This window comes from Penicillium verrucosum (genome assembly GCF_028828655.1).
Source record: "Penicillium verrucosum strain IBT 35672 chromosome Unknown utg000005l_segment0_segment0, whole genome shotgun sequence".
NCBI lineage: Eukaryota > Fungi > Ascomycota > Eurotiomycetes > Eurotiales > Aspergillaceae > Penicillium > Penicillium verrucosum.
In genome coordinates this window covers 873,434-897,101 of record NW_026643214.1, presented here as the reverse complement: position 1 = coordinate 897,101, position 23,668 = coordinate 873,434, and the positions used below count along the sequence as shown (strand labels likewise).

At 48.6% G+C, this 23,668-nt stretch overlaps 10 protein-coding genes across 10 annotated transcripts; 5 read left to right on the top strand and 5 right to left on the bottom strand.

Annotated features, from left to right (window-relative positions):
- Positions 1 to 244: 244 nt before the first annotated feature.
- On the top strand, positions 245 to 1,313 carry N7516_011190 (amidohydrolase family protein; the record flags this gene model as incomplete). Its single annotated transcript, XM_057223908.1, has 2 exons — positions 245 to 355; positions 417 to 1,313. The coding sequence occupies 2 exons, from the start codon at positions 245 to 247 to the stop codon at positions 1,311 to 1,313; spliced, it is 1,008 nt and encodes a 335-aa protein (XP_057069048.1).
- Positions 1,314 to 1,692: 379 nt separating this feature from the next.
- On the bottom strand, positions 1,693 to 4,566 carry N7516_011189 (VIT and vWA domain-containing protein; the record flags this gene model as incomplete). Its single annotated transcript, XM_057223907.1, has 1 exon — positions 1,693 to 4,566. The coding sequence occupies one exon, from the start codon at positions 4,564 to 4,566 to the stop codon at positions 1,693 to 1,695; it is 2,874 nt and encodes a 957-aa protein (XP_057069047.1).
- Positions 4,567 to 5,295: 729 nt separating this feature from the next.
- On the bottom strand, positions 5,296 to 6,079 carry erg2 (C-8 sterol isomerase ERG2; the record flags this gene model as incomplete). The annotated part of the gene is made up of 2 exons (XM_057223906.1): positions 5,296 to 5,633; positions 5,707 to 6,079. The coding sequence occupies 2 exons, from the start codon at positions 6,077 to 6,079 to the stop codon at positions 5,296 to 5,298; spliced, it is 711 nt and encodes a 236-aa protein (XP_057069046.1).
- A 2,603-nt stretch (positions 6,080 to 8,682) lies between these two features.
- xgeA (putative endoglucanase) lies at positions 8,683 to 9,532 on the top strand (the record flags this gene model as incomplete). Its single annotated transcript, XM_057223905.1, is given in 4 exon segments — positions 8,683 to 8,876; positions 8,891 to 8,933; positions 8,965 to 9,044; positions 9,136 to 9,532. 4 exon segments carry the CDS (start codon positions 8,683 to 8,685, stop codon positions 9,530 to 9,532), a joined length of 714 nt encoding a protein of 237 aa, XP_057069045.1.
- A 2,894-nt stretch (positions 9,533 to 12,426) lies between these two features.
- On the top strand, positions 12,427 to 13,725 carry N7516_011186 (cyclin family protein; the record flags this gene model as incomplete). Its single annotated transcript, XM_057223904.1, has 2 exons — positions 12,427 to 13,076; positions 13,134 to 13,725. The coding sequence occupies 2 exons, from the start codon at positions 12,427 to 12,429 to the stop codon at positions 13,723 to 13,725; spliced, it is 1,242 nt and encodes a 413-aa protein (XP_057069044.1).
- Positions 13,726 to 14,937: 1,212 nt separating this feature from the next.
- Positions 14,938 to 16,583, bottom strand: N7516_011185 (GNAT family N-acetyltransferase; the record flags this gene model as incomplete). The annotated part of the gene is made up of 2 exons (XM_057223903.1): positions 14,938 to 15,055; positions 15,133 to 16,583. 2 exons carry the CDS (start codon positions 16,581 to 16,583, stop codon positions 14,938 to 14,940), a joined length of 1,569 nt encoding a protein of 522 aa, XP_057069043.1.
- Positions 16,584 to 17,180: 597 nt separating this feature from the next.
- On the bottom strand, positions 17,181 to 18,638 carry N7516_011184 (putative proline utilization protein PrnX-like; the record flags this gene model as incomplete). The annotated part of the gene is made up of 1 exon (XM_057223902.1): positions 17,181 to 18,638. One exon carries the CDS (start codon positions 18,636 to 18,638, stop codon positions 17,181 to 17,183), a length of 1,458 nt encoding a protein of 485 aa, XP_057069042.1.
- A 952-nt stretch (positions 18,639 to 19,590) lies between these two features.
- On the top strand, positions 19,591 to 20,529 carry N7516_011183 (pyrroline-5-carboxylate reductase family protein; the record flags this gene model as incomplete). The annotated part of the gene is made up of 2 exons (XM_057223901.1): positions 19,591 to 19,627; positions 19,688 to 20,529. 2 exons carry the CDS (start codon positions 19,591 to 19,593, stop codon positions 20,527 to 20,529), a joined length of 879 nt encoding a protein of 292 aa, XP_057069041.1.
- A 144-nt stretch (positions 20,530 to 20,673) lies between these two features.
- On the bottom strand, positions 20,674 to 21,924 carry N7516_011182 (uncharacterized protein; the record flags this gene model as incomplete). The annotated part of the gene is made up of 1 exon (XM_057223900.1): positions 20,674 to 21,924. The coding sequence occupies one exon, from the start codon at positions 21,922 to 21,924 to the stop codon at positions 20,674 to 20,676; it is 1,251 nt and encodes a 416-aa protein (XP_057069040.1).
- A 947-nt stretch (positions 21,925 to 22,871) lies between these two features.
- On the top strand, positions 22,872 to 23,597 carry N7516_011181 (uncharacterized protein; the record flags this gene model as incomplete). Its single annotated transcript, XM_057223899.1, has 1 exon — positions 22,872 to 23,597. One exon carries the CDS (start codon positions 22,872 to 22,874, stop codon positions 23,595 to 23,597), a length of 726 nt encoding a protein of 241 aa, XP_057069039.1.
- Between the last annotated feature and the right edge of the window lie 71 nt (positions 23,598 to 23,668).

The window sequence follows — 23,668 nt, the reverse complement described above, 5'->3', positions numbered from 1 at the left end:
AGACGGTTTCGGTTCAAAGATGTACGGTTTGCGAGCCTGTCAGGTTCATTGTTCCACATCATGTACCCTTGTAGTTAATCTCGAGTCGGTAAGCAATAAGCGACTGCATTTTATAAGAAAACCGGTGAAGAATACGAACTGGCAATGTCGATCTGAGTTGCAAGGATGGGGATGCATTGCAGGACTATAATATCAGCAACAATCCTCCCCCAGAACTACTTCATACACACTCACAAGATCCAAAATGAATAGAATTGATGTTCACACCCACTGTGTGCCCCCCTCGTATCGCGAGTATTGCCTACAGAATGACTTCGCAGGCAGAGGCCACCCAGATGGAATGCCCGCGATCCCAGTGAGTCCCCTCTGAACCTGCACACCACATCGAATTCCCATGCTAACACAACATGATCGAGGAATGGAGCGCCGAAACACATATTGATCTAATGAAAAAACTAAAAATCCAAAAATCAGTACTGAGCATGTCCTCCCCAGCAACACACCTAACCCCGGGCAACGACGAAGAAGGCCGAACCACAACCCGCCGCGCCAACATCGACATGTCCAAAACCTGTGCCGATCACCCAAGCCATTTCCTCTTCTTCGCCTCTCTCCCGCTTCCAGATGTGGAAGGCTCCCTTGCAGAAATAGACTATGCACTAGACCATCTTGGCGCAGTGGGATTTCAAATCCTGACCAGTTCGCACGGCATCTACCCGGGTGATCGACGCTTCAGTCGCGTTTTTGACAAATTGAATGAGCGAAAGACCATCGTCTTTCTTCACCCGACTACTACATGTCTTATCCGGCACGATGATGATGACTCCCTGGAGAAGGTGACGCCGCTCCCTGGTGTTGCTGCGCCGATTATGGAGTTCATGTTTGATTCGACGCGGTCGCTTATGAGTTTGCTTACTTCTGGGACGGTTGATCGGTGTCCTGGGATTACTTTCGTGGCTTGTCATTGTGGTGCAACTTTCCCGCCGATTATGGAGAGGATCGCGGAGTTTTCGTCTATGGTTCCTGGTGCAGGTGATGGGGTTAGTGGGGAGAGGATTAAAGAGCTGTTGCAGACGCGTTTCTATTTTGATCTTGCCGGTGTGCCGTTTCCCGATCAGATTCATGGGCTTCTACGGCTGGTTGATTCGTCCAGATTGCTGTATGGGAGTGATTATCCATATACCCCTGCAGCGCTGGCTGAGTCTCTGGCGAAGAGAGTGGATGATGGATTGCAGAGTCTATTTGGATCGGAAAGAACACAACAGATTTTGTTGGATAATGCGCAGGATCTTCTTGGGGCAACCAGTGAATAGCTGAGGATTGCAGGCAATTCATGGTCAAGGAGACTATTGAAACCTAATGATTTGGGCAGATTATGATCAAATATGATAGAGATCCACCATCACAGTTATAAAAGAACTGTGTAGTACCTGTGGACAGAATATATCAAATCATTCATACGAAGGTCTACATACGTAGCATGTGATATAAGGTGAACATGCCACTTCCTCTACTTTGAAAAAAAAAGAAAAGAATGATATGAAAAGTTTCCCATTACAAAGCTGTCCAATATTTTTGTATTTTTCTTTCTTTAACTCCAACCCCAAGCAAATACCATTGGTTCCTAAGCAATTTCGCAAGGAAAAGTGTAAGAACCGATATCAGATCCATCTTCTCCCCCAAAGTCATATCTCAGACCATATCAGTAATCTCATCCTGGACCGATGCAATAATAGCCGCAGGTGAACCTCGATCCCGCATCTTCTTCAACTGGATTCGAACCCAATCAGAAGCTTTGTCATGCACAAGTTCCCAAACATCCTTAAAAGCAGGCTGTTTCTTGCACAGCCATCCCATTGCGAGCAGGGTTGCGAGAACAGTCGCCTCGTCGCCCTGTGGAAACCCTTTTTCAACCTTCCGATTGAGACTGTGGTACATTGTGGCCAATTTTCTGGTTGTTGATTTCATGTTACACTCCAAAAGATCGAAGAGTTCCTTCGACCACACCCAACTGCCTTCAAAGGTTTGCAGCTGAATAAGCTCGTGCATTCTCATCTGCGGAGTTTTGGTCAAAGTAGGAGTCGGGGGCGTTGCAACTCGTGCCGCTCGGGCCAGCACGGCACCAAGCTTTGGGGCTGCAGATGATGCAGCTGATCCATAGAGAGGACGCGGGACTGTAGGTTCTGTGTTTCCAGGTGACGACACTTCGGTTTGTATCATTAGAGCTCTAGCTTGGGGTTGCATCATATTCATTGGAGCTGCAGGTACCGCGCGTGGGCGACACATACGATTCGATTCCCCAGGTCCCATGAGCGTAAAAGGTGCTACTCCGTTGTTCGAAGTCTGCTGGGGTCCAGTGTACTGAAAAAGTGCCTGCATCGGGAGGGAGGCGCCCCAACCGCCACCATTGTGTGGGGGTCCACCACCTAAGAACCTAGCAGACTGTGATATGGGAGGAACTCGCTCTGCGGCATGTTCCTTCGGGGTATGCTGTTGGTCCTGTCGTTCTGAAGACGAACTGCATTCTTCCGAGGCCACAAACGAGCAGTATTTCCCAGTGACCTGGAACTTGATTCCCAAGTTCTGGCATTCACGCTTTGCAAGCCTCTTCTTTGTGTCGGCGTGGAACTGTTTGAATTTGTTTCCTTTCTCGTCCTCGGCATCAGAGAGCCAGCCATGTCCCTCTTCGAGCTCGATCACAGCCTTTCGTGAAGCCAGTTGGTGGATTGTTTCGCCGGTTCCGATGTCGCAGATCGGGATCCGCAGCTCCAGTGGAATGTTATTGGAAGTGGCAGTGAACTTCAGCGACTTGGGGATTTTCTCAGGCGAGTGCGGGTCCATAAGGAGGAAGACATTTGTCCTGATGAACGGGTACAGTGGCGGGACGTTGTAGGGAGCTCGGATTGCTCCTGGAGCGGTGAGAGTGGGAAGAGTTTCAGTTGCTCTCTTTTCGGCATCGACCTTCATGTCGGATTCCTGGAAGTTCTCATCGTACAACAGAATCGACTGCGATAAGCTGCCTGTTGTTCTTTTCATGGAAACGTCTCCATCTCCCTCCTTCTTTTTGCCCTCCGTCTCAATGTCGATGAGGTTCTCAGTGTCGCTCACAAAGTCAAACTCACGCTCTGTCTCGGTGTCGTATTCAACTTCGAGTTCGAAGTCATGGATATGAGGGGTCAGGGCACCCTTGAGCATGCGAACGACCTTGCGATCCAATTCTTCGTATTCCGTAACCGACTGGCAGAATCCATTTCCGGCTCTTGCAATTCCCTCAATCAAAGAATGAGATGCTGCTTCGCCAATGCCGAGGGAAAAGAACCGAACAGTGTTGTCAGCAGCCTTTTCGCGGACGAAGTCGAACAATCGATCCTGGTGGTAGATCTTCCCATCAGTGAGCAGCAGCACATCCAAATCGTTGAAATTGAGTCGTTTTTGAACGGTTGCCATGACTGCTCCTTGCATCTCCGTACCACCCATATCCGCGTCGATGGTGTCAACAAAAGCCAAAGCTTGCTGCGAGCTGAGTTTATCATACACCTTGCTCCTTGGCCACATGAAAGAGTTGTAAGATCCGAAGGAGCAGATATTGAAGCAGATACCAACAGGCAAAGACTTCAGGAAAACTTTAAGTGCGGATGTCAAGATTGGGAGTTTGGGTCCCATGCTCCCACTTCTGTCAATGACAAAGACCACCTCGGGATTAGCGGCTTGGAGGCTGAATTTTGGCACGAGGGTTGCCATCAGGGCGCGCTGGTTAGGGATGGTTGGGTGTCTTTCAAGCAATGCGCAGGGAGTATCAAGCCCATCCGCTTTGATGAGAATAACAAAGTCATGTTCCAGAACTACGGACGTGTTGTTCTGCTGGGTAATGACAGAGGCAGATGCTTGCCATGGTTCAAAGGCAGACGATGGGGCAGTTGTAGAAGAAATGCGTCCGAGCGAGACCTTGACCCGGTGGCTTGGAGATTCCAGCTCTCGGATCACCAAACCCTTCTCCATCTGAACATCAACGGTGATAGACATCCCTTTGGGGTTGGCTGGCAGACGAAGCGAATCTAATTGGGTAGAATCGTAAAACGGTCCAGTTCCATAGCGAGGTGCGATGGTGCTTGGCAGTGTGTAGCGAATTCCATCAGTCTGGGAGTCTTGTTTCAACTCTCCCACGAAAGTGATGTCGACGTTAATCTTTCCATGAGCGGGGACATTACCGAGTCGAATGATAAAAACGTCATTCATGGAGGTGTGGTCCATGACAGCAGCAATCTGATGTTGAGCCACAGCATTTTGGTAGTCCGCGTTGGCCTGTGACTTGGTCTTCACCTTGCTGTGCAGGAGACGAGATCCAACCTTGCATTCGAAACCGACAACACTAACGCCATCGTAAAGAGGGAAGTGGTAGGATATCTCTTCGATGACCCTGTCAGATGGGTTGACAAATACCTGTGTCAAGGTTGTACGGGCCACAGAGGAGAGAATAGTTGCATGGGCCTCGAGTGAGACCTGGGGGAGATACTGAGGCTGACGGTTACCATGGTCCTGCCAAAGGCATCCACAGTAGCCAGCCATGATGGGCTATCACTCTAGAGTGAAACAAGGACAGTGATGTAACGTGAGATAGAATGTGATGTGTTGAGTAGAGTACTGACTTTGATGGATAGATGAAATATGAAGATGAAGAAGAAGAAGAAGGAGAAAGGGAAGGAGACAGGTGCAAGCAAACTGCAAACTTATATAGAACTGTTTATTTGTACACCTGCACAAGCATCCAACTCGGAGAACGCCACCTGTTTTGTGCCTCAGGTTCAGAAAATGCTTATTTTGACCAGAAGAGATAAGTTTCATGATTCATTGGGGTCTACCTTGGTAGGTCTATGATGACTGAATCACACTTTGACTAGTTGGGCAACTCTAAATTCCGAGTCTTGACTACAAATTCCGCATTTTATAGAGCCAAGCATATGCATTTGGCTATAGGTCACTTAGAGAACTACATAAACATCTCGCGGTCTACTAGGGACCGTCGATGGTACTACGTTGAGAGTATCGATTCCGTACTAGAAGGTCATGCCTTAATTCCAATGATCAATGTTGCAAAGGCAGCTCGACAACCTCAGCTGATGATTTCATTAAAAAATGTGCTACTACCAATTAAGTATTCACCATATCCAATAACTTTTACAACCGAAACAGCACCTTGCCAGGTGCCCAACCAATGCCCGTATCATACATTGCACATAGACCTCATGGATCCAACTGAAGCGTCCATATCAACAAAAACCAAAATGGTACACACAATTACAGCTTGTACTGCAACAAGTTGCCGACCATCTCACGGGCAGTGATGCGCGAGGTAGCCCACAAGGTCGGGAAGTCCAGGGTGCTGGAGAAGGTATCGGCGTAACCGAAGAAGAGCATGGGAGGGATCCAGCCACGGGCGTATTCCAACGCGAAGCAAGACTCATCCATCTTGTACTGCTTGACCTCGCCGCGGACCAGGTGGTGCACGCTGCCGGCGGGGTAGACCTCGGGCTTGAACTCGCCGGGGACATAGGCGAGCTGGGTACCCTGGAGGATGTTGAAGTAGTCGTCAGCGGTGTGACGACCAGTGTGGCCTTCAGTTCCGATGGCGGTACCTGCGAATAATCAAATGTGGTTAGAAGGGGAAATGGAAATAGTGGTAGACTTTGTCGCGGATGCAAAACTCACCGAAGATGATCAGGTACTCGGTGATACTGGCGTGAATCACGTACATGGCACCCATGGCGCCGCCGGCGTTGTTGAATACCCACTCCTCCTGGGTGCTCAGGTAGTTGGGGCCGACCTTCTGCTCCAGCTCGGCGACAATGAAGTTGACGATGGAGCGGGTGTCCTCGCCGTGGGCGCTGATGGCGCGCTGAGACACATCGTGCAGGTGCTCTGGGTCGAAGATGTAGAATTGCTCAAGGCGCGCATCGAGGTATCGGTAGACGGCGGAGAACAGAGCCAGGAAAATGGCGAGATAGCTGAGGGTCTTGAGGGAGAAGCAGCGGCAGCGGCAGCCGGAGCTGGAGCTGGTGGACTTGGAGGATTTGGAAGGCATTTTGGGAATTGTGGAAGGGTCCTGGAGTAGTAAGAAGAGGCAATCGAGCATTTAAATTTAATTTCAGCCCCTGGCGAAAACCCCGGAGTTCCACTCGGGTGGGGCATCAAAGCAAAACAATTGATTAATAGTTAAACACCCTCGCTTTGGTGAAATTCATTCCTACAAAGTACAGTCTAGGTCAATTCCTTGCTCAAAATATGTCTCATTTCTTGCTTCAATACATGTACCTCCCAATATACTGGATAACTAGTTATCTAATTTGTATAGAGTGTTTATATATTTTGAAATGTGTTTGTAGATATGTTTGTATATGTTTGTACGTGTTTGCATTGTTTATTTTAGCTGACACATCAACAGCCCATGCCGGATGCTCAGAATCCGAATTGGCGTTTCTTTCATTGGCCAATTGTCCTCGATATCCCCTTCCAGCAATGATGTTGCCTACTCCATGCATTCTAGTGAGTTACTACAAGTTTCACAGATGTGTTGAAAGCGTCGATGGCAGATCCTTAGACAAGTTCCCGCAGTCCGCGGAACCCGATCGCCAGAGTATCAAACTTTAGCCTTCTATCATACTCCACAAGGCCTAGGGCTGGTACTATCACTAGCCTAGCTTGAGTATATTGTAGTGAAGACGTATACGCCTCTCTGGGAGTCGGAAGCATACGTTGTTGGGTCGTACTGGTAGGGGTCTTTTCACCTGGAAATGGACGATATATATATTTGATAGAAGTGCACCTGTCAAGTCTACTGCGCAAATATATTCATGGATGTATTGGTGTCGAAGTGCAGGGCTATCTCTTACATAGTTTGCGCAATACCAGGGAAGCTCCCTCTAGTTAGCGATCCAAGTATTCAGATACCCATGTGTTCCTTCCCTTTTGGTCATCACCTACCCTAGTTTCCCGTTTGCCTCTACCCCCATTTCTTCTTCCTTCTCTATTCCTCCGGGTCTATATTGCACATCGTGGTGCCTGTTGTCTAGTGAAGGTATCCCGAGGACACTGATCATCTTTGACGCGGTTCAGTTAAGGCCTCGGTCCTAATTCAATAACACGAAGTATATTAGGCGGACTGTCCGAACAGGAGCTCCAGGGGAATCCCCAGCGACCTCTCTTGGGAACCTATTAGGCTATCTTAACCTTACCTCTGTGGATCCAATTTGTGCTTTCCTGGGTTCTCCACTGATCTTATCAGGAGCTGAACACCATGCTCTCCTTGACTCGACTGACTCTCCCCTTTTTACATACATGTTGTTTGTCAGTCATGGATGCTTCCCCCCATTGCTTTGTTGTGTGTTTATTTACTCCCGGACTTCCAAAGTTGTTAGATTGATTCTTGTCTCTCTCATACATCATATGTAGCGTACATGCTAACTAACTAGTTATATCTAGTTATGGGAGCTACTAACTATGTTTCAGCTAGTCGATGTTGCCTTAAGGTAATGCTCTGTTCCCACACAACATAGCCACCTCACACATAGGAAGAGCGTGGATCCTTTATGCTAGTATAAAATACCTCCGTCGACAGTTATTCGATGTATCCAAAATAGAAGACAGCTTCTCCTGCTTAATTTCTCCCGGAAGCCGGCGGGTTCGTTTGGTATGTGCACAAAGTCCTTGTCTCCTGCCTTGACCCACCCCATCTAATTTCAGCGGATAAACCGAGGGTAGTTTGTGCTTGTCGGGCGACATGCCATGGATGGATCACCTGGGCAAGGTGATCTTCTGATTAAGGATGGCAAGAACCGTTTGATCCCTGTACTATCACGTGCATTTGAAGATCATGGCCCATGGAAAAACGGTCAGATTCCCGCAATCTCCCCTGGTCCACTTGGAACAATTCTTCAAGGTTTCGGACTTAGCATGCATTTTCCGTGTTAAAATGAGATTATTGCGGGGTGCGTGCATATTGCATGTGCATGTGCATGAAGAACCGATGTGACAGTTGCTCCTTGCGTAGAATTTACCATGTGTTTGAAGGATGTTGACATGGAAAATCCATCCTAGTCTTCTGGACACAGAAAAGCAAGTCTGATTACACGCGGAGAAACTTCGCAGAGATCCATGGATATCCTAACGGGGGTTATTCAGGGGAAAATCTCGAAAAAGGTGGATCTCTTTCACAATTTTGGATACCGCGTTCTCTTCTAGAAGCAGCATCTTCTCCGCCCCGCTCTCCGCCGGGATCCGAATTACGTATGTTGTAGGGAAACAGATCCAATCTGAATTCGCAGTGACCGGATAAAGACTTGCTTGACAAGGGTCTATGGCTTAAAAAGCACACGTTGTGACAGTGCAATGTCTTTCCTGGGTACTCCGTGACGCCCAGCTCCATGCAAGCTTTTTAGCTTCTGGTATTATCCGGATGTTGTGGAGTTCCGGTCACGAACTCGTTGGATAGCCAATATGAAATGTGAGACATGATTTCTCCGTGCTCTATACGAAACATGAGTGTTCAAGTTATTCCCCAAATGGACGACCTCGGAAAGAAAGGAAGATGAACAGTATAAAGCAGGCCAATAAACCCGACTTCATGACAACTCCCATTTCCATATACACACACACCATCTATCCTGAGCACTAATTCCGACCGCAACCATGAAGTCCTTCATCGCACCCATGTCTCTCATCTCCCTGGCTCTGTCCGCCATGGGCGACGCCGCCACCGTCCCAGTTAACGACATCACCCGTCGCGGCACAGAAATCTGCGACCAGTGGGGCACAACCACCACAGACAAGTTCACCCTCTACAACAACCTCTGGAACCAAGCCAAGGACCCCAACAGCAAGCAGTGCACCACTCTAGACTCGAGCAACGGCAACACCATCGCATAGCACACCTCGTTCTCGTGGGCCGGTAACGCACCGAACGAGGTCAAGAGCTACGCCAGTGCCGGGCTCAAGTTCACTCCTCAGATCCTGAGTACTGTTAAGAGCCTCAAGTCCGCCTGGACCTGGAGGTAAGTTTTTTTTCTTCTTTTAACCTCCGTGCACGTGGTTACACAGGTACCTCTGAATGAACAACCCCCCCGCTAACTGTCTCCGGAATAGCTACTCCAACACCAACATCGTCGCCGATGTCGCATACGACTTGTTCCTTAGTTCTACTCCTTCCGGCAGCGAGGAGTACGAGATTATGGTGTGGCTTGCTGCCCTCGGTGGTGCCGGCCCCATCTCCTCCACTGGCAAGGCCATCGCTACGGTCACTCTCAATGGTGTCGAGTGGGATGTCTGGGTCGGTCCTAATGGTCAGATGACTGTCTACAGCTTCGTCGCTAAGTCAACCGTTACTGACTTCAGTGGTGATCTGTTGGACTTCCTTGATTACCTTGTCAAGGACCAGGGTCTGCCCAACAACAAGTACTTGAAGACTGTGCAGGCTGGCACTGAGCCTTTCACCGGTACTTCTGAGTTGACTGTTTCCAACTACTCGGTTGAGCTTCTGTAAATTTTTAGGCGGTTTAGCACAGATGGGTGAAATTGAGACTTGGATTTCTTACCTTGTTGCTGTTCAAACGGTCATTGTTGTCTTGGGGAGGTGTATGATTAGAATGGAATGCAATTATGTAATTTAGAATCCTTAAAAAAAAAAAAAAAAATCAGAACGAGCGATAAATCCAAACTCCCAATAATAGAAAGACCTATAATTATCAAGACACACGGACATATTAGTCTCAGCCCACTACTCCTCCATACACACGGTCGCATTGTCTGTGTTCCACTCCCATACCACCCCGACAAACCCACCAACACGATCTCTAACCGCCGACCCAACACTGAAACAAACCCTACGATCCTGAAACGCATCCAAGCGCCTAGCTCCACCAAACTCTTGGAAACCCCAACGGCCCCATAACAACGACGGAGAGCCTGGACCATATCTGTGGGAACACTTGTGGGAACACCTGTGGAAACAACCAACACATGGGAAAACCTGTTGTACGGAGGTACATACAACACAAAGCAAGCCCTCTCAACCAACCGTATACCCAACATTCCAACGGCGATAAAACAGCGAGACGCCATGCTGAAACGAGGCGCAGTTTTCACACATCCAACATCCAACATTCCCAAATGTCGCATCCTGATTCGGCTTGGCGGGATGGCGGGTGATTGTCCGCGCATGGGGTTCTGGGGTAAGTGAGAAAAGTGGGAGGAGCGCGCGTAGAGGAATCTAAGAATAACAAGACCTACATACTTACGGAGTACATAGTATGTCTATATGGATAAAATATAAAATATAAAATATAAAATATAAAATTAGAAACGCGAAAGGTCGCAGCGCTTCCATGGTGTTGGGATTGTAAGCGCTGGGCGGGAAGGCGGGAAGGAGGGAAGGATGTGGGAGACAGGCGCTTATATAGATGCATAATGTACTATGTACTCCGTACGGAGTATGTTGGATGCATATGCAGTGTGTTCTGTCTTTTTTTAGGCTATGAGTTATGGAGTATATGGAATGGAGTACTCTGTATAGAGTAAGAATAAGTAACTAAGTAGACGCTAAGAAGTGCTATGCACGGAACATTGCATGCATTATCCCACGGGATTGCAATATACATTAACTACTGCATGGGATCGGGGAGTAAATGAAATAATATTAAAATAAAAATATTAAAGAGAGGTTGGAGGTTGGAGGTTGGGAGGTTGGAAAAATCGATAGATCCAACGGGAAGATCATGAATGATGTGACGTACCTTATGTGAGGTGGAAGTATTTCAAGGTTCGGATATTTATGTTGTGTTTCTGGTATTTTCATTTTCATTTTCATTATGTTGTATGTTGTAGGTCAAGTATGTTGAATCCCTCGAACACGCTAAACTCGTGTTACAGGGGGGTTGGGGGGATACGCTATAAAAGGATTAAAAGGAGTAAATGGATTAAATGGAACACTTGACAGGGATATCGGAAACTGACAGGTTTCGAGTGATTGGGCACTAACGCGAGTTCGCGGCGCCAACTTGAAATCGCCACTTTTTTTTTTTTTGTTTTTTTTTTTCAGCTGAGGTTGGTTGTTGGATTGTTGGATTGTGGATTGTTAGATGTTGGATGTTGGTTTAGGAGATTAGGCAGTAGAGTATCTAATAGCCTATAGTTACCTATACCTATACTATTTGGTACGCGTTCAAGGAATGGAATGAGTAGATATGAGACGGTGAGTTTCATTTCATACTTTGTAGTTCATAGAATAATTGAGTGGACCTGAAAATGGCGATTATGGCGATCCTAGATATCCCCCTTATTTTTGGTTTTTATGTCTTAATGTACTATACTATCACATTCTAAAATTCAAGTAAAAGTAAATCAAAAACTAACTAAAATAACTAACTAGTTAACTAAAATAACTAAAAAACCAACAAGAACATACATGAAAAATGAATCACTCAACCTTCTATTGGATGAATCTAGGGATCATAACGCACAGGTACAATAATAGTCTATCCAATGTACATCAATCCGTTCTCTCGACAAATCAGCTCACTTTCTATCGTCTCAGACTCCGCGCGCCAAAAAAAGGTTGGACCATCTAAGATCCCCCCAACTACGGAGTATGTTGTATGCAGGTTCGCTCTATTCCACCCCTGTGCTTGGCTCTATTCCTTCGGTCTTCTAACTGGATGACACGTCCTTGCAGGGGAAACACTGTGGAAACACTGTATTCCCCCTCTCTACTCCCACTCTGGCGCATACCAGATACTATAACTAGACAGGTATTCCACCCAGATTCTTCACGAGATTCATCCACATGCTCAACGTCGTCATCCTTTCCTTTTAATAATTCCCATTTTGCTTTTGAATCGTTTCTCAACTTTTCTATAATAATTTTCCCTAGAAACATTATTTCCAATTTATTGCCTACTTGCAGTGAACTGTGGATTGTGTCTCGAATAAATATCCGTCGCGGGTCTCAGTTTTACTTGAAGCTCTCAGTTAGGGCTATCGATAGGCGTTGACACGACAACCCCAACTATCCCATCCTTACTGCAACATTCTTTTTTTTTTTAAAAAGAAAAGAGTACTTCATCTGAAAGTTATCCTGCTGGTCAGGAATTCAATTTTCTCAATTACGACGTGTTTGCTTCTTTCATCTGATTTTTGGCTTTTACTTCACTTTGTTGTCGACTTTCATCTGATACCCTCGCAAACACACAAAGACCATTGTCTCGTTTGCCCAAAGACCCTTGAATCGGATTGTCCCGAGACAAGTCATTGCCTGGAGAAAAAAAAGTCTTTGATCTCTGCCTATCTATCGACATACTTAATTCCCATCCTGGGCCGGTCTTCTCCTCCGACAAGCTCCTCTCTCTATCATATTCCTCTACCATATCACTCTATCACAATATGGATTCATTGTCACTCAACCGAGCGGCTCTAGATGAGTTCGTCACTACCCGAGTCACTCGGGAAATGGTGTCACACCTGGCTCAACAAGCAGCCCAGGTCATTCGCTGTGAGGCCCATGTGACCAACACCGTCAACCAGAATGGTCAACCTACACCACCATCCACTCCTCCAATGGAACCCTCTAACCTGCCTGACCTCCCCTCAATCGAGGCTTTTATCGCCTCACTTGTCGCTCGGTCGCAGGTGCAGGTGCCCACTCTCATGAGCTGTCTCGTATACCTCGGTCGTCTTCGTTCGCGTCTACCACCAGTCGCAAAGGGCATGCGCTGCACTGTCCACCGCATCTTCCTCGCCTCACTCATCATTGCTGCCAAGAACCTCAACGACTCGAGCCCCAAGAACAAACACTGGGCCCGTTACACCGCAGTCAAGGGATTCGAAAGCTTCGGCTTCTCCCTCCCCGAGGTCAACCTCATGGAACGCCAGCTCCTCTTCCTACTCGATTGGGACTTGCGCATCAGCGAGCAGGACCTTTTCACCTACCTCGAGCCTTTCCTGGTCCCCCACCGCCAGCGTCTCATCGCCCAAGAGCAAGATCGTCTCGCCGAAGAAGAATACCGCCACAAACAACAACAACACCGCGAATGGTATGCTATCCCCTTCAATAGGCTTTTCATATGACATCCCCACTAACCAACCCCCAGGCGCCGTCTCCACGCATCAGCCGATCTGCTAGCCAGTCGTCTCCGCCGCCAAAAGCTCGAAGCCCGCGGCGAGACCCGTCGCGCAAATGACAACTCCCTCCGCCGTCTCCCCAGCCACGTCTCATGCCCAACAATTAACACCCACTACGAACCACCGCATGTTGCAGAGCACGATCGCTACAACCCTTACCAGCGTCAGCGTGCATCCCCCAGCAGAATCAACCGCTCCATCTCCCCACCATCCGTCCGCGACGTGCCACCCCTCTCCCACGCCGAGACATTCAACTCTCTCTGCTCGCGCTCCTCTAGCCTCGCACCAAGCTCAAGAGGAACCCCGGCTTCCATCAGCACGGTTTCTTCCCACGGTGCCGACGACCTCATGCTCTCGGATACCTCCCGCAGCCCAGCTTCCCTCTCTCTGAACTACGGCTACGTCAACGTCCCCTACGTCGAATCCAAGAAGTCCTTCGAACCTACCCGCCAGCCGTCCAAGAAGCTGAAGACCAGTAGCCACGCACACAGCGGTGGCTTCGTGGCTCGCTTCCTGGCTTCCGCAACGGGCTCTTACATGGGTGGTCGTCGATCTCACTAAATCGAGCCGGTTCTCGATTTTTTTTTCTCTCTTTTTTTTTAAGCAATCTGATCTCATTTACTTAATCACCCGATGCTATTCACGCATCTCTCATTTTTCCTTATCTATTGACTATCTGATCTAACCCACATTCACACATTCCCATATGACTTTTATTTCCTTTTCATATTTTCCATATTGTCGCTTTTAAAAACAAAAAGCTATTCACCCCCGTTGATACGCACTTGTGCCCATACCCCTCGCTCAGATCTGTGCTTTGATGTTAGCATACGTCCTCTTACATTGTACGAGCTTGATTCCGATCAGAGTTGTCACCTTCTCTGCCTTTCCTTTCGTCTTCGATCTATTCCACTACTCATTCCACTATTCCACTCGCTAACTGCATCTGCCTTGTGCATTCGGCGTTTGTATGTCTGGTATCTCTTATGCTTGCTTATCTTTCTCTTTCTCTTTCCACTCGTTTTACAACTGGATAATATACATATACTATCCAAGAATATCGCTATGTTTAGACTTTCTTTTACTCGCCCCTCGCGATATACGTTGTACTTTTGATGTACTTACCTCCTACTTGGACAATGGAACTTAACACTCAGCTTTGGATCTCGTATAGTATTGTAAATTGTAAAAGTAAAAAAATGTAATGTAGATGTCTTGTTGTAACTAGTCGTAGTAAGAACATTGAACCTAATCACCATACCCCTTGCGCAACTATATCGTTAGGCAACTATATAGGCAACTATACAGAATAGTATACAGGAGAGTATATTGCATGCCCCTTCACAACCCTAAACACTATTTTCCCTGTCCCTTACCCTTATCCATATTCCCAGCCTCAATCCGTAGAAGTAAAAGTACTAAGCACTTCACATCAGCGTGTTTTCAAAATCGAAGGGATTAATTGGGAGCTTGTGTGCTACATTGACGTCTCTCGTCTGTTTTGCAATCCTCCTTGGGGAGGCCCGGAAAAGGAGCCTAGGAAGGAAATCGAAGATAGGTGTAATCGAAATGTCATACAATCCAATTCAAAATAACTAGAACGGTCGTTTCTAGTGAGATAAGCCGCCCATGGCATCTAAGTAAAATGGCCCAGAACAACGTTTCAAGCAAGTCAAACGTTAAATAACAAAAAATGTTCAAAATCCAGGCAATGCTAGCTGTTTCGTTAACTCGTGATCATCTCAATGCAAATCGCAAATCGCCATGACAGCTCTATAGAGCCGGGCTTTCCCAGTACTCGCGCTTGATCCTCATGATAGCAGAGTGTTTATGGGGGAAGCTGACCTCGCCTTCTTTATAGAAGCCTGCTTCTTGGAGGTAATTAATGAGTCTGTGAGAAGTTAGGTTAGCATATCCATCTTCTATCTTCCGTTCCCTTTTTTTTCTTCTTATTAGCCGACAACTCACTTGATATTATCAATCCGTGGCTCCAACACCACAGATTCAGTCCGCATATCCGACACGAAGCAATGGTGCACCAACGCACTCAACCAAACCGCAACACGATGCGCACCCCGGAACTCCTGTTCCCCAACAAGCAGATGAATCCCTCGATCATAATTATCCACGTGGTCCACAAGTCGTCCCAGCCGATCTTCCTTAACCCAGTAGATCTCAAAATATCCAAACGGCTTCCCGTCCCAACATCCAATAACAGGGAAACTGTGTCGGCTAGTCAGACTAGCAAGCAGGAACTTCTCCTGTACAGACTTCTCCCCACCTTCACCCCACATCGCCTCCACCCGCGGTACATTCATCCACCGATGCAGCGTGTCCAGATCAGAGGAGATATCATCGGTCAGATGCTGCGCGATACTAGTTACACCCGTGGTCACAGGCGTCACGGGTCGACTATCCGTAGCGCCCTGCGCAGACATCGGCACAAACGCCACGCGGAACGAGAGATACTGACTGAGACTCGGCACATAGCGCACGTAGAACACCTCACCCTGATGCGGCGGTTTCGGGCGCACGGGATGTCGCACCCCGTTCGTGGAGGTGAATTGCATCGGCGGGGGCGGGTAGTATGTTGGTAGATAGCTGCCAGACGTGAACGGTCCTACCGAGGTGAACGGGCCCGTATTCGCCGTGTGGAAGGTTGCTTCCATGGGCGCCAGCGCGATCGGCGTTGCGGCGGTTGGACCGCTGTCGGGCGCGGGCGACGCATTCCGCGACCGGTAGGGAGGTGTTGAGGGGCGGCCTCGACTCGGCGCGAGGGTGAAGAGGAATAGACGTGGGTCGAGCTGCCAGAAACTGCGTCGGCTTACGAACATCGTCGACCAGCTGCTTGAGTCGCGGGTTTCCATGGGTTGGAGACCGACGGAGGAGTCTTCGGTCGCTATTAGGCCCATGCGCTCGAGCTTCTGGAGCAAATTCCGGCCTTTGAAGATTCCTTCTCGCTTGATGTTTATGCGCCAGACGCCTTTTGGTCGGCCGTCGGGCGGGGTCATGCTTGATGCGGCGGTCTCGACGTGCAGATCGGGTTCGGGTTCGTGGAAGTACCACCATAGAGTTGCCCACAGCATCATGGCAATCTGGCGTGTGGGTGAAGTTACAGGCTTGAAGTCGCTTGTTGGTGGGTTGACTATATACGAGATGTACAGGGAGTCGCGGGTCAAGGTGGGGGTGGTGAAACGGGTGAAATTGTCTTCATCATCGCGGGGTTTCTCCTGGTCTGGTTTCTCTTTCTGCTCGTTTTCCTTGCGAAGCTTCTCAGTGTGGATTATGATTGTCCAACCTGGCGGGAACGTGGAGTTATGCTGGACGTTGAAATCGGCGGATTTGAAGGTGACCCCACCAAAAACGGGCGAGACGTTGAAAGTGAGGCCATTGGGCAAGTAGCAAGTGGTGTTACGCATGGCGGAGATATCTTTGATATCTTTGATCTCTTGGGGATAGTCTGAGGAGTCACAAGACCTCTTTATAGACTCTGCTTTGCCCCTCACTGCGCGGGGTGGGAAGAATGGTGCACCAACAGCAAACTAAGGCAGCTAAAGCAGCCAAAGGCAAATATATCCAATGCTAATAGCTGGATTGGTAATGCGAAGCTGGAGATTGCTCAGAGAAAAAGAGAAGGAAGATTCTCCGAGAGGTTACATATCCGATGACGCAGACCATCAGCCCACTATCACTTGATCTCCGAAGTTATATACAACAGAGATGTTATGTATTTACTTTCCACTTTTTATTTTTCATATTTCATATTTCATATTTCCAGTTCTCATTTCTAATTCTATACTCTGATCCATAGCTATTATTTCATGTATTCAAAGGTTATCTCAATTAAAGGTGAATTAAAGATGGCTCTCCGGCAGATCTTGCGATCTTGCGATCTTCTTGATCTTCGAAATTTCCCTGGAAACAAGACAAGTCTCAAAAGATCAGCCAATAGGAAACAAAGTAAAATAAGCAAAAGCCCAAGTCCACTCGTTAAAAAAAAAAAAACCTGGAACTCCTCAAAAGTCCTCCACTGTGGTCCCCAACTTCCGCTCCCGCGCCAAGCGCACCAAATCTCCGCCAGTCACGAGATCCATCAGTCCAAGTCCAACCGATTTGTAGATGACATTCCCCCGCTGTGACCATTCACGCAGACTCTTTTCTTCATCCACAGTGGCCGCGTCACGAGTGGCATCACGAACCATCAGTAGCTCACCCAACTCGACAACCTGTTTTGGCTTGATTTCAGCTTGAATAATCTCACCCGCCTCTTTCATGGCCGCGTCTAGACTATCCACTACAATCACACCACTGCGGTGGATATGTTTGTGCCAATGGCGATGCACAGGCTGCACATTGACCTCGTCTCGGAGGATATCCGGGTGAATCTCGGCCATGTGTGCCTTGTATGATCCAATCGCACAAATCAAGCGACCCTTTTGACGGCCTTCGCCTGAGGTGAGATATTCCGCAGGGAAAAGTGGTTCCAGAGAGGGGGTACAACAGAAGATCGCGTCGGCCTTGCGCACATGATCCTTCAAAACGCGACTATACTCGCCGAAATCGGTGCTGACGGCGGAAAACTTGACGTCTCCGCGCCATTGGATATTCTCGGGCTGGTAGATTTCCTGCAGAAGCTTGGCTGCGCGATCGAATGAACGGTTCACAATGATTACCCGGCGGATATCCTCCCCGCGGAGAACCAGCGCCAGGCGGATATGCCAGTAAGCCTGGGTACCTGCTCCGAATACAACAATGGTGCGCACCTTTTTGCGTCTGTTGAACATCATCAACGAAGCCAAGGCTGTGTGGAAAGCTGTCAGTTCGTGTGCGTTAATCAAGGCGAATGGCAGACTTTCGCCGTCTAGCAGTGTCACACTGCCGCGCGGCGATGTGTCACGAGTTCCTGCGCCCGGCCAAGCGCCAAGAGTTCCAGAAATATTCGAGGTGACATTTTGCTGATTGACACAACCAGTGAGGAGTGTGGAACTATCCGTGCTTGATCCTGCCGTGCTGCTGCCAGTGGTGGTGGTGGTGGTGGTGGTGACGGGGCTAATCGAGTTACTGTCTTCCTTATCTTCTGAGCCCACAGACAAATCACTCATGTCGGAGGATATGGAGGCCACCGAGTTCCGGAAAGAGCCTCGCCTGCGCGAGGAAATCTGTTCTTTTTCCTGCATATCCACCGTGTCCCGTTCAATAGAAAAGCCGGCATCGCCCCCGTCCTGCAGGGAAATCATCTTGATGCCGATGGTCTGGCCCGTGCTGGCGGGCATGAAGATAGTGGTGGTACCATTCTGACGAGTAATCGCCGTTCGCTGGGGTTGGTAATTTGCCGAGCAACCTTTCTCCTGGGATCCACTGGAGTATTCTCGTAGAGCCTCGGCGAGATTGCGCTGTAGGTTTAGAATCTCGTCGCGAGAGAGCGCATGCAGCAGCTCGCGGAGCTGGGATCGGGAGAGGATTGTGAGAGGCATGTAGGTGGTTCGTACTGGAAACAGAAAAAGGAGAGAGGAGAGAGGTGTAAACGAGTAGCGCAGGATGAAAGGAAGAGAAAGTCTGAGATCTCACGAAGAAAGTCCAGTTAGCCAGGCCCTCGCGATTCTGCCAAGATAAGGGTGAAACAACTTACAGCCTATTATTGTACACACAAGTTCTCCCACGCCCAGTCCTAATGGAGTAAGAAGCAGACCGAAATAGCTCGGGGCGTCGGAAATAGCAAACTCGCCTTCTCCGATGACGACAACTGCGACTTCTCAGGTGGGGGAATAGCGGGGCGATCAGCGAAGTTGATAAAATTGATAAAACAGATGTTATTAATTCAATGAACAATTCAAGTTCAATAGACAATAGAATCTGATTTTGACAAGCATAGAAGATCTATGTAGTTAAGAAAAAGGAGGAAATGTAAAAGATTGAAGACAACGGGAATCCCTGCTGCATTCGATGCAGAGCCAATCCCAAAGCGGAAATCTGTTTGACGCCACTTTCAGGGCGGATTGGGTGCCTGAGGCAAATATATTCATCTACAACATAAACGAGTTGAAGTGTTCGTATTCGCTTGAAATAGTAGACTAAATTGATTATGTCCATCTTCTAGGCAGTCTACAAGGGAAAGAATAAAGAGAAATTGTTATATTTAACCCAGGTCTGGATGATATTATATTCTAGACATGGAGAAATACTCACGGAGAATGGCTGGATCAGAGCAACTGGCCTATCATCCCCAATATATCAGAAAAAACGACGAGTTACATACATGTACTCTTAAATCTGAGAATATTCTAAGATACGATGAACAAACCTCGGCATCGGCTGCCGCCAATGTCGGACACCTCACCCGAGATCCATATGAGTCAAAAGAGATAGCCAACCCCCTCAACTCAGAACACAATTGACCTTCCAACTATCTCAGTAACATAGAACATCATGGCCTCAGGACAGACCCTTGGATTCATCGGATGCGGTAAGCAAACACAACTAACGCTCTATGAACCACCACCACCACTAACAAAACCCACCAAAGGCAACATGGGAGGCGCCGTCCTAAACGGCCTCCTAAACAGCGCATTCTCAACCCCAAGCACCGAAACCACATCAAAGCCAATAACCCGCTTTATCGCGTGCACAAAAACAGCGGCCTCGGCAACCCGTCTACAAACAAAAATCGCGCCGGAGCACGAACAACTAATCAAATTCGTCTCCAACCAAACCGTTCAAACAATGCAAGAATCCGACATAATAATCCTCGGCTGCAAGCCCTTCATGGCCGAAGCCGTCCTAACCGAACCAGGCGTCCGCAAAGCCCTGTCCAATAAGCTCGTCATCAGCATGCTCGCAGGCCCAACATGCTCATCCCTAACCCGCCTCATCAACCCAGACCCCAGCTCTGCAGACCAACCGCATGTCATGAAAGCTATCCCCAATATGGGCGCGCAGTTCGGACAGTCCATGACCATCATCGAGACTCCCGCGCCGGCGATCCCGGAGTCTATGGTTGCGGTCACGGAATGGATTTTCAAACATGTCGGTGCGGTTAAGTATTTAGGATCTGAGCAGATTGGACTGGCGACTGTGCTTGTTGGGGCGACTATGGCGACGTTGACGTTGCCGATTGAGGGGTTGTTGGATGGGTGTGTTGCGGAGGGGTTTAAGAGGGCGGATGCAATGGAGTTGGTTTTGCAGGGCATTAAGGGGTTGTCGGCTGTTTTGGAGTCTGGTCAGCATCCGGCGGTTGTTAGGGAGAGTATTTCTTCGCCGAGGGGGTGTACGATTCAGACGCTTTTGAGTCTTGAGAAGGCCGGGACGAGGTCGGATTTTGCAGAGGCTATTGTTAGAGGGAATACGCATTTGAAGGAAAAGATGTAGATACATCCTGGGATAGAATTATACAGCCAGTGTATGTATGTGTGAACATTTGCCTATAGATCTGTAGATATGTGACGGATTAAAACCAATTGCACTTTAACGCCCGACCTCCCAATTTAATTCATTTCCCATACTGGATTGACATCATCCCCAGATATCATCATCATCCTTGACCAAATCGTCTTCGTTCAATACTTGCAGTCCATTCCCACGCTCCTCCCGCTTCCGCTGTCGCTTCGTTACCGTGCGCCCAGGCGTAAAGGGCGTCACGGGAGTAAACGGCATGTACGGACTATACGGCGTAGCCATTCCCGTAACAGGACCCGGCCGGTTCTTCACAGGCCGTTCCAAAATAGTGGTCTTGGTAGCCGGGGCACTTTGCGGTGGGTACGCCTCGCGGAAAGGTAAGTTGGACGGGAGGGATGAAGAAGGCGAGGAAGTATTCAGGGTTAGAGGAGCCGGTGGACGGGCACGCCCCGGAGCGGGCCTAATTACCTCGCTCGCCTGCAACCGCGGCACCACTGGCGGAGGACCGGGGTTATAAATCCGCGGGGAAAGAGGCGGGTTTTCGGGTATATAGGCTTGAGGCGTGACCACTGCTGGCGAGGCTAGTGGAGAGGAAATGGGCATCTTGCGGATAGCCAGACGCGGCGAGCGCACTTTACTTGGCTCTGGATTGGCACGCGAGCCTGTGTTGAAGAGCTTGGATAAGCGCGAGCTGTTGAATCCCTTGGTGGGGGATTTCAATGGCGCCAATGGTGCCTGTGAGTTATCTGAGACGTGGGAGCCACGGTCGGTGAATGGGTTTGTGAGTGGGCTGTCTGGTGATGGTGCCTGAAGGTCTTGCCCGCGGACGGACAGATCCACTCCGGAGGCTTTTTGGGCGTCATGTTCCATGACTGCCGCATAGAGCATCTCCATATCATGTTGGGCTCGCTGTCGGTCGTTTGCGACGATGGACTCGTCAATGGTCACCATGCTGCCGTTCATGGATGGTTGGGAAGGTCTGGAACTCCTGTTCAATGATCCCCAGGACTTAAATCCACTGGACTTTGGACTCGGGAGGTTGTGCGACATTGGGGAGACTGGGCTGGGATCCATGCTGACAGGCGGTCTGGCAGGCTTCAGAAGTTCCATATGCAGTGTATAGTTGGAGGACTGCACTGTTCGACGCAGACGACGTCCAACGAAGATAAGTAGAGCTAGTAGAAGAGCGACAAAGATCACATAGGCTCCCACAATGCTTCCAATTTGGATTGCTAGCAATGGTTTATCCAGTGTTGGGGGCGCAGCCGACTTGGATTCACGTTGGACGCTCTGGGCCTCAACCGGGGTACTATGTACAATGAAGAGAGTAAGAAGGACGGGCAAAAAGAAGACTATTGGAGTAGTCATTTCCGCCTGGATTATAAAAGAGATGGGAGAGGAAAAGGAATTATTTTAAAAGTAGTAGTCACTGATCGACACATCGAAACGTCGAATCTCACACGAGGAGGAGGGGTGATACATGTTCCAAAAGTGACGGGGGGCTGCAGGGGGAAAGAGTCACGTATAAGAAGCAAGCATAGGATGTGATGAAGTGAAGAGAAAAGTCAGTGCAGAGACAATCAAAAGTCTTCAGCCTGTCGTTGGTCGCAAATACGCGCCCTCATGCACGATCGTCACTTGGCGGCGGCCACTCACAGGGAAGAACCCTTAACTCCCCTCAAAGGTCTGTTTTGGACTTTTGGATTTATTTTAGAACATTTTTCAGTGATTTAGGTAAGGATTATTGGTCTAAATTAAAGCATATTATCGTTTGGATATACTAGAATCTCCAGTTAGGGCAATCCTCCTCAAACAGCATACTATATACACACAATGTATGCCATAGTGAAAATCAATTCGTATCATCTATGACGACCAGAGAAAAGGCTTTTTGAGAACCTTAACATATGAGTGATATTCTATTATTCTGTTATAATGTACGATTAAGCTATAATACAATTTGGAGCATTTGGTCGAAGTAAGATATCTCGTCCACTTGTGACTTGATCGTATTTTCGAAAAGGATGCGAACACTTTCATTGCTTGTTCTTCGTTAAAGTCCTAGAGAATAGATACAAACTTCAAATCATCTCTCTCACTGCAACAGAGACACCCCAATGTAGCTTCCCTCTTTCGCTCCTTCCAAATGATATGACTCCAGGATCACCTACCCAGGTGGTCAACCCGGGCAAGGTCCCCAGTGAACTCATCCTCACCATCCATCACAGTCTATATACCTTGAAACGATATTGTTCATAAAAGCTCATTCATCCCTTATATCATAAAAACACATCTACCAATTTGTCCCAAGTCCCATGGGCAATAAGGTCTCCGCAGTGCACGGCGTGAAGTCAGACCATTTCTACGACCAAGGCAACGCCGTCAACGAGATCTGGGTCGGCGACGTTGAAGTCATCTCACGTTTACCCTTCGGCGATTCCGACCTCGAGCAAGCCGGCTGGCCCAAGGGAGACTACCCAAAGATCCCGTGGCATCATTTTATCATCCCCATGCAAAAGCGGGACGAATCTAGCAACACGACTACCAACCCTTCCTCGTTGGCTATGGATCCGACTCCTCACACTTGTCCAAGCTGGCTACCAGACCATGGGTACCTGGGCATGTACACGAGAATCCACCCAGATGCGGCGTCCTTCATTGGAGCTTTGTTCCTTACGTTCGCTCTCCTTCTGTGGATGTATTTTACGGCCAGACTCAACCGGGCTTTCAGGACATGGCAATGTGTGCGGGAGGCATCACTTCGCACCCCAGATACGGTCGCGGTCAGGCGCAAGGCTAACGGTGACCTTTGGATTCGCATCGGTCAAGCATACATTGTGTTTGTTCTCTCCATCCTCTGCTTGGTGCTGGGATTGCCGGCGACCGCTGCTGGCGCAAGGAAAATAGATGCTGCGACCTTCGTTTTGTCTAATGGGATTTGGGGTGGCATTGGTGCCATTATCGGTGGCCTCATCATTTACCCCTTAGGCTTCTGGTGGGATGCGAGAAAGATACAACCTGTGACGAGCGACGAGCCGTGAGTGAGCTGAATATTTCCATCCAATTTCGTGAGGGCAACGTCTAGTTTTGTGAAGGGGGGAAATTGAAAAGT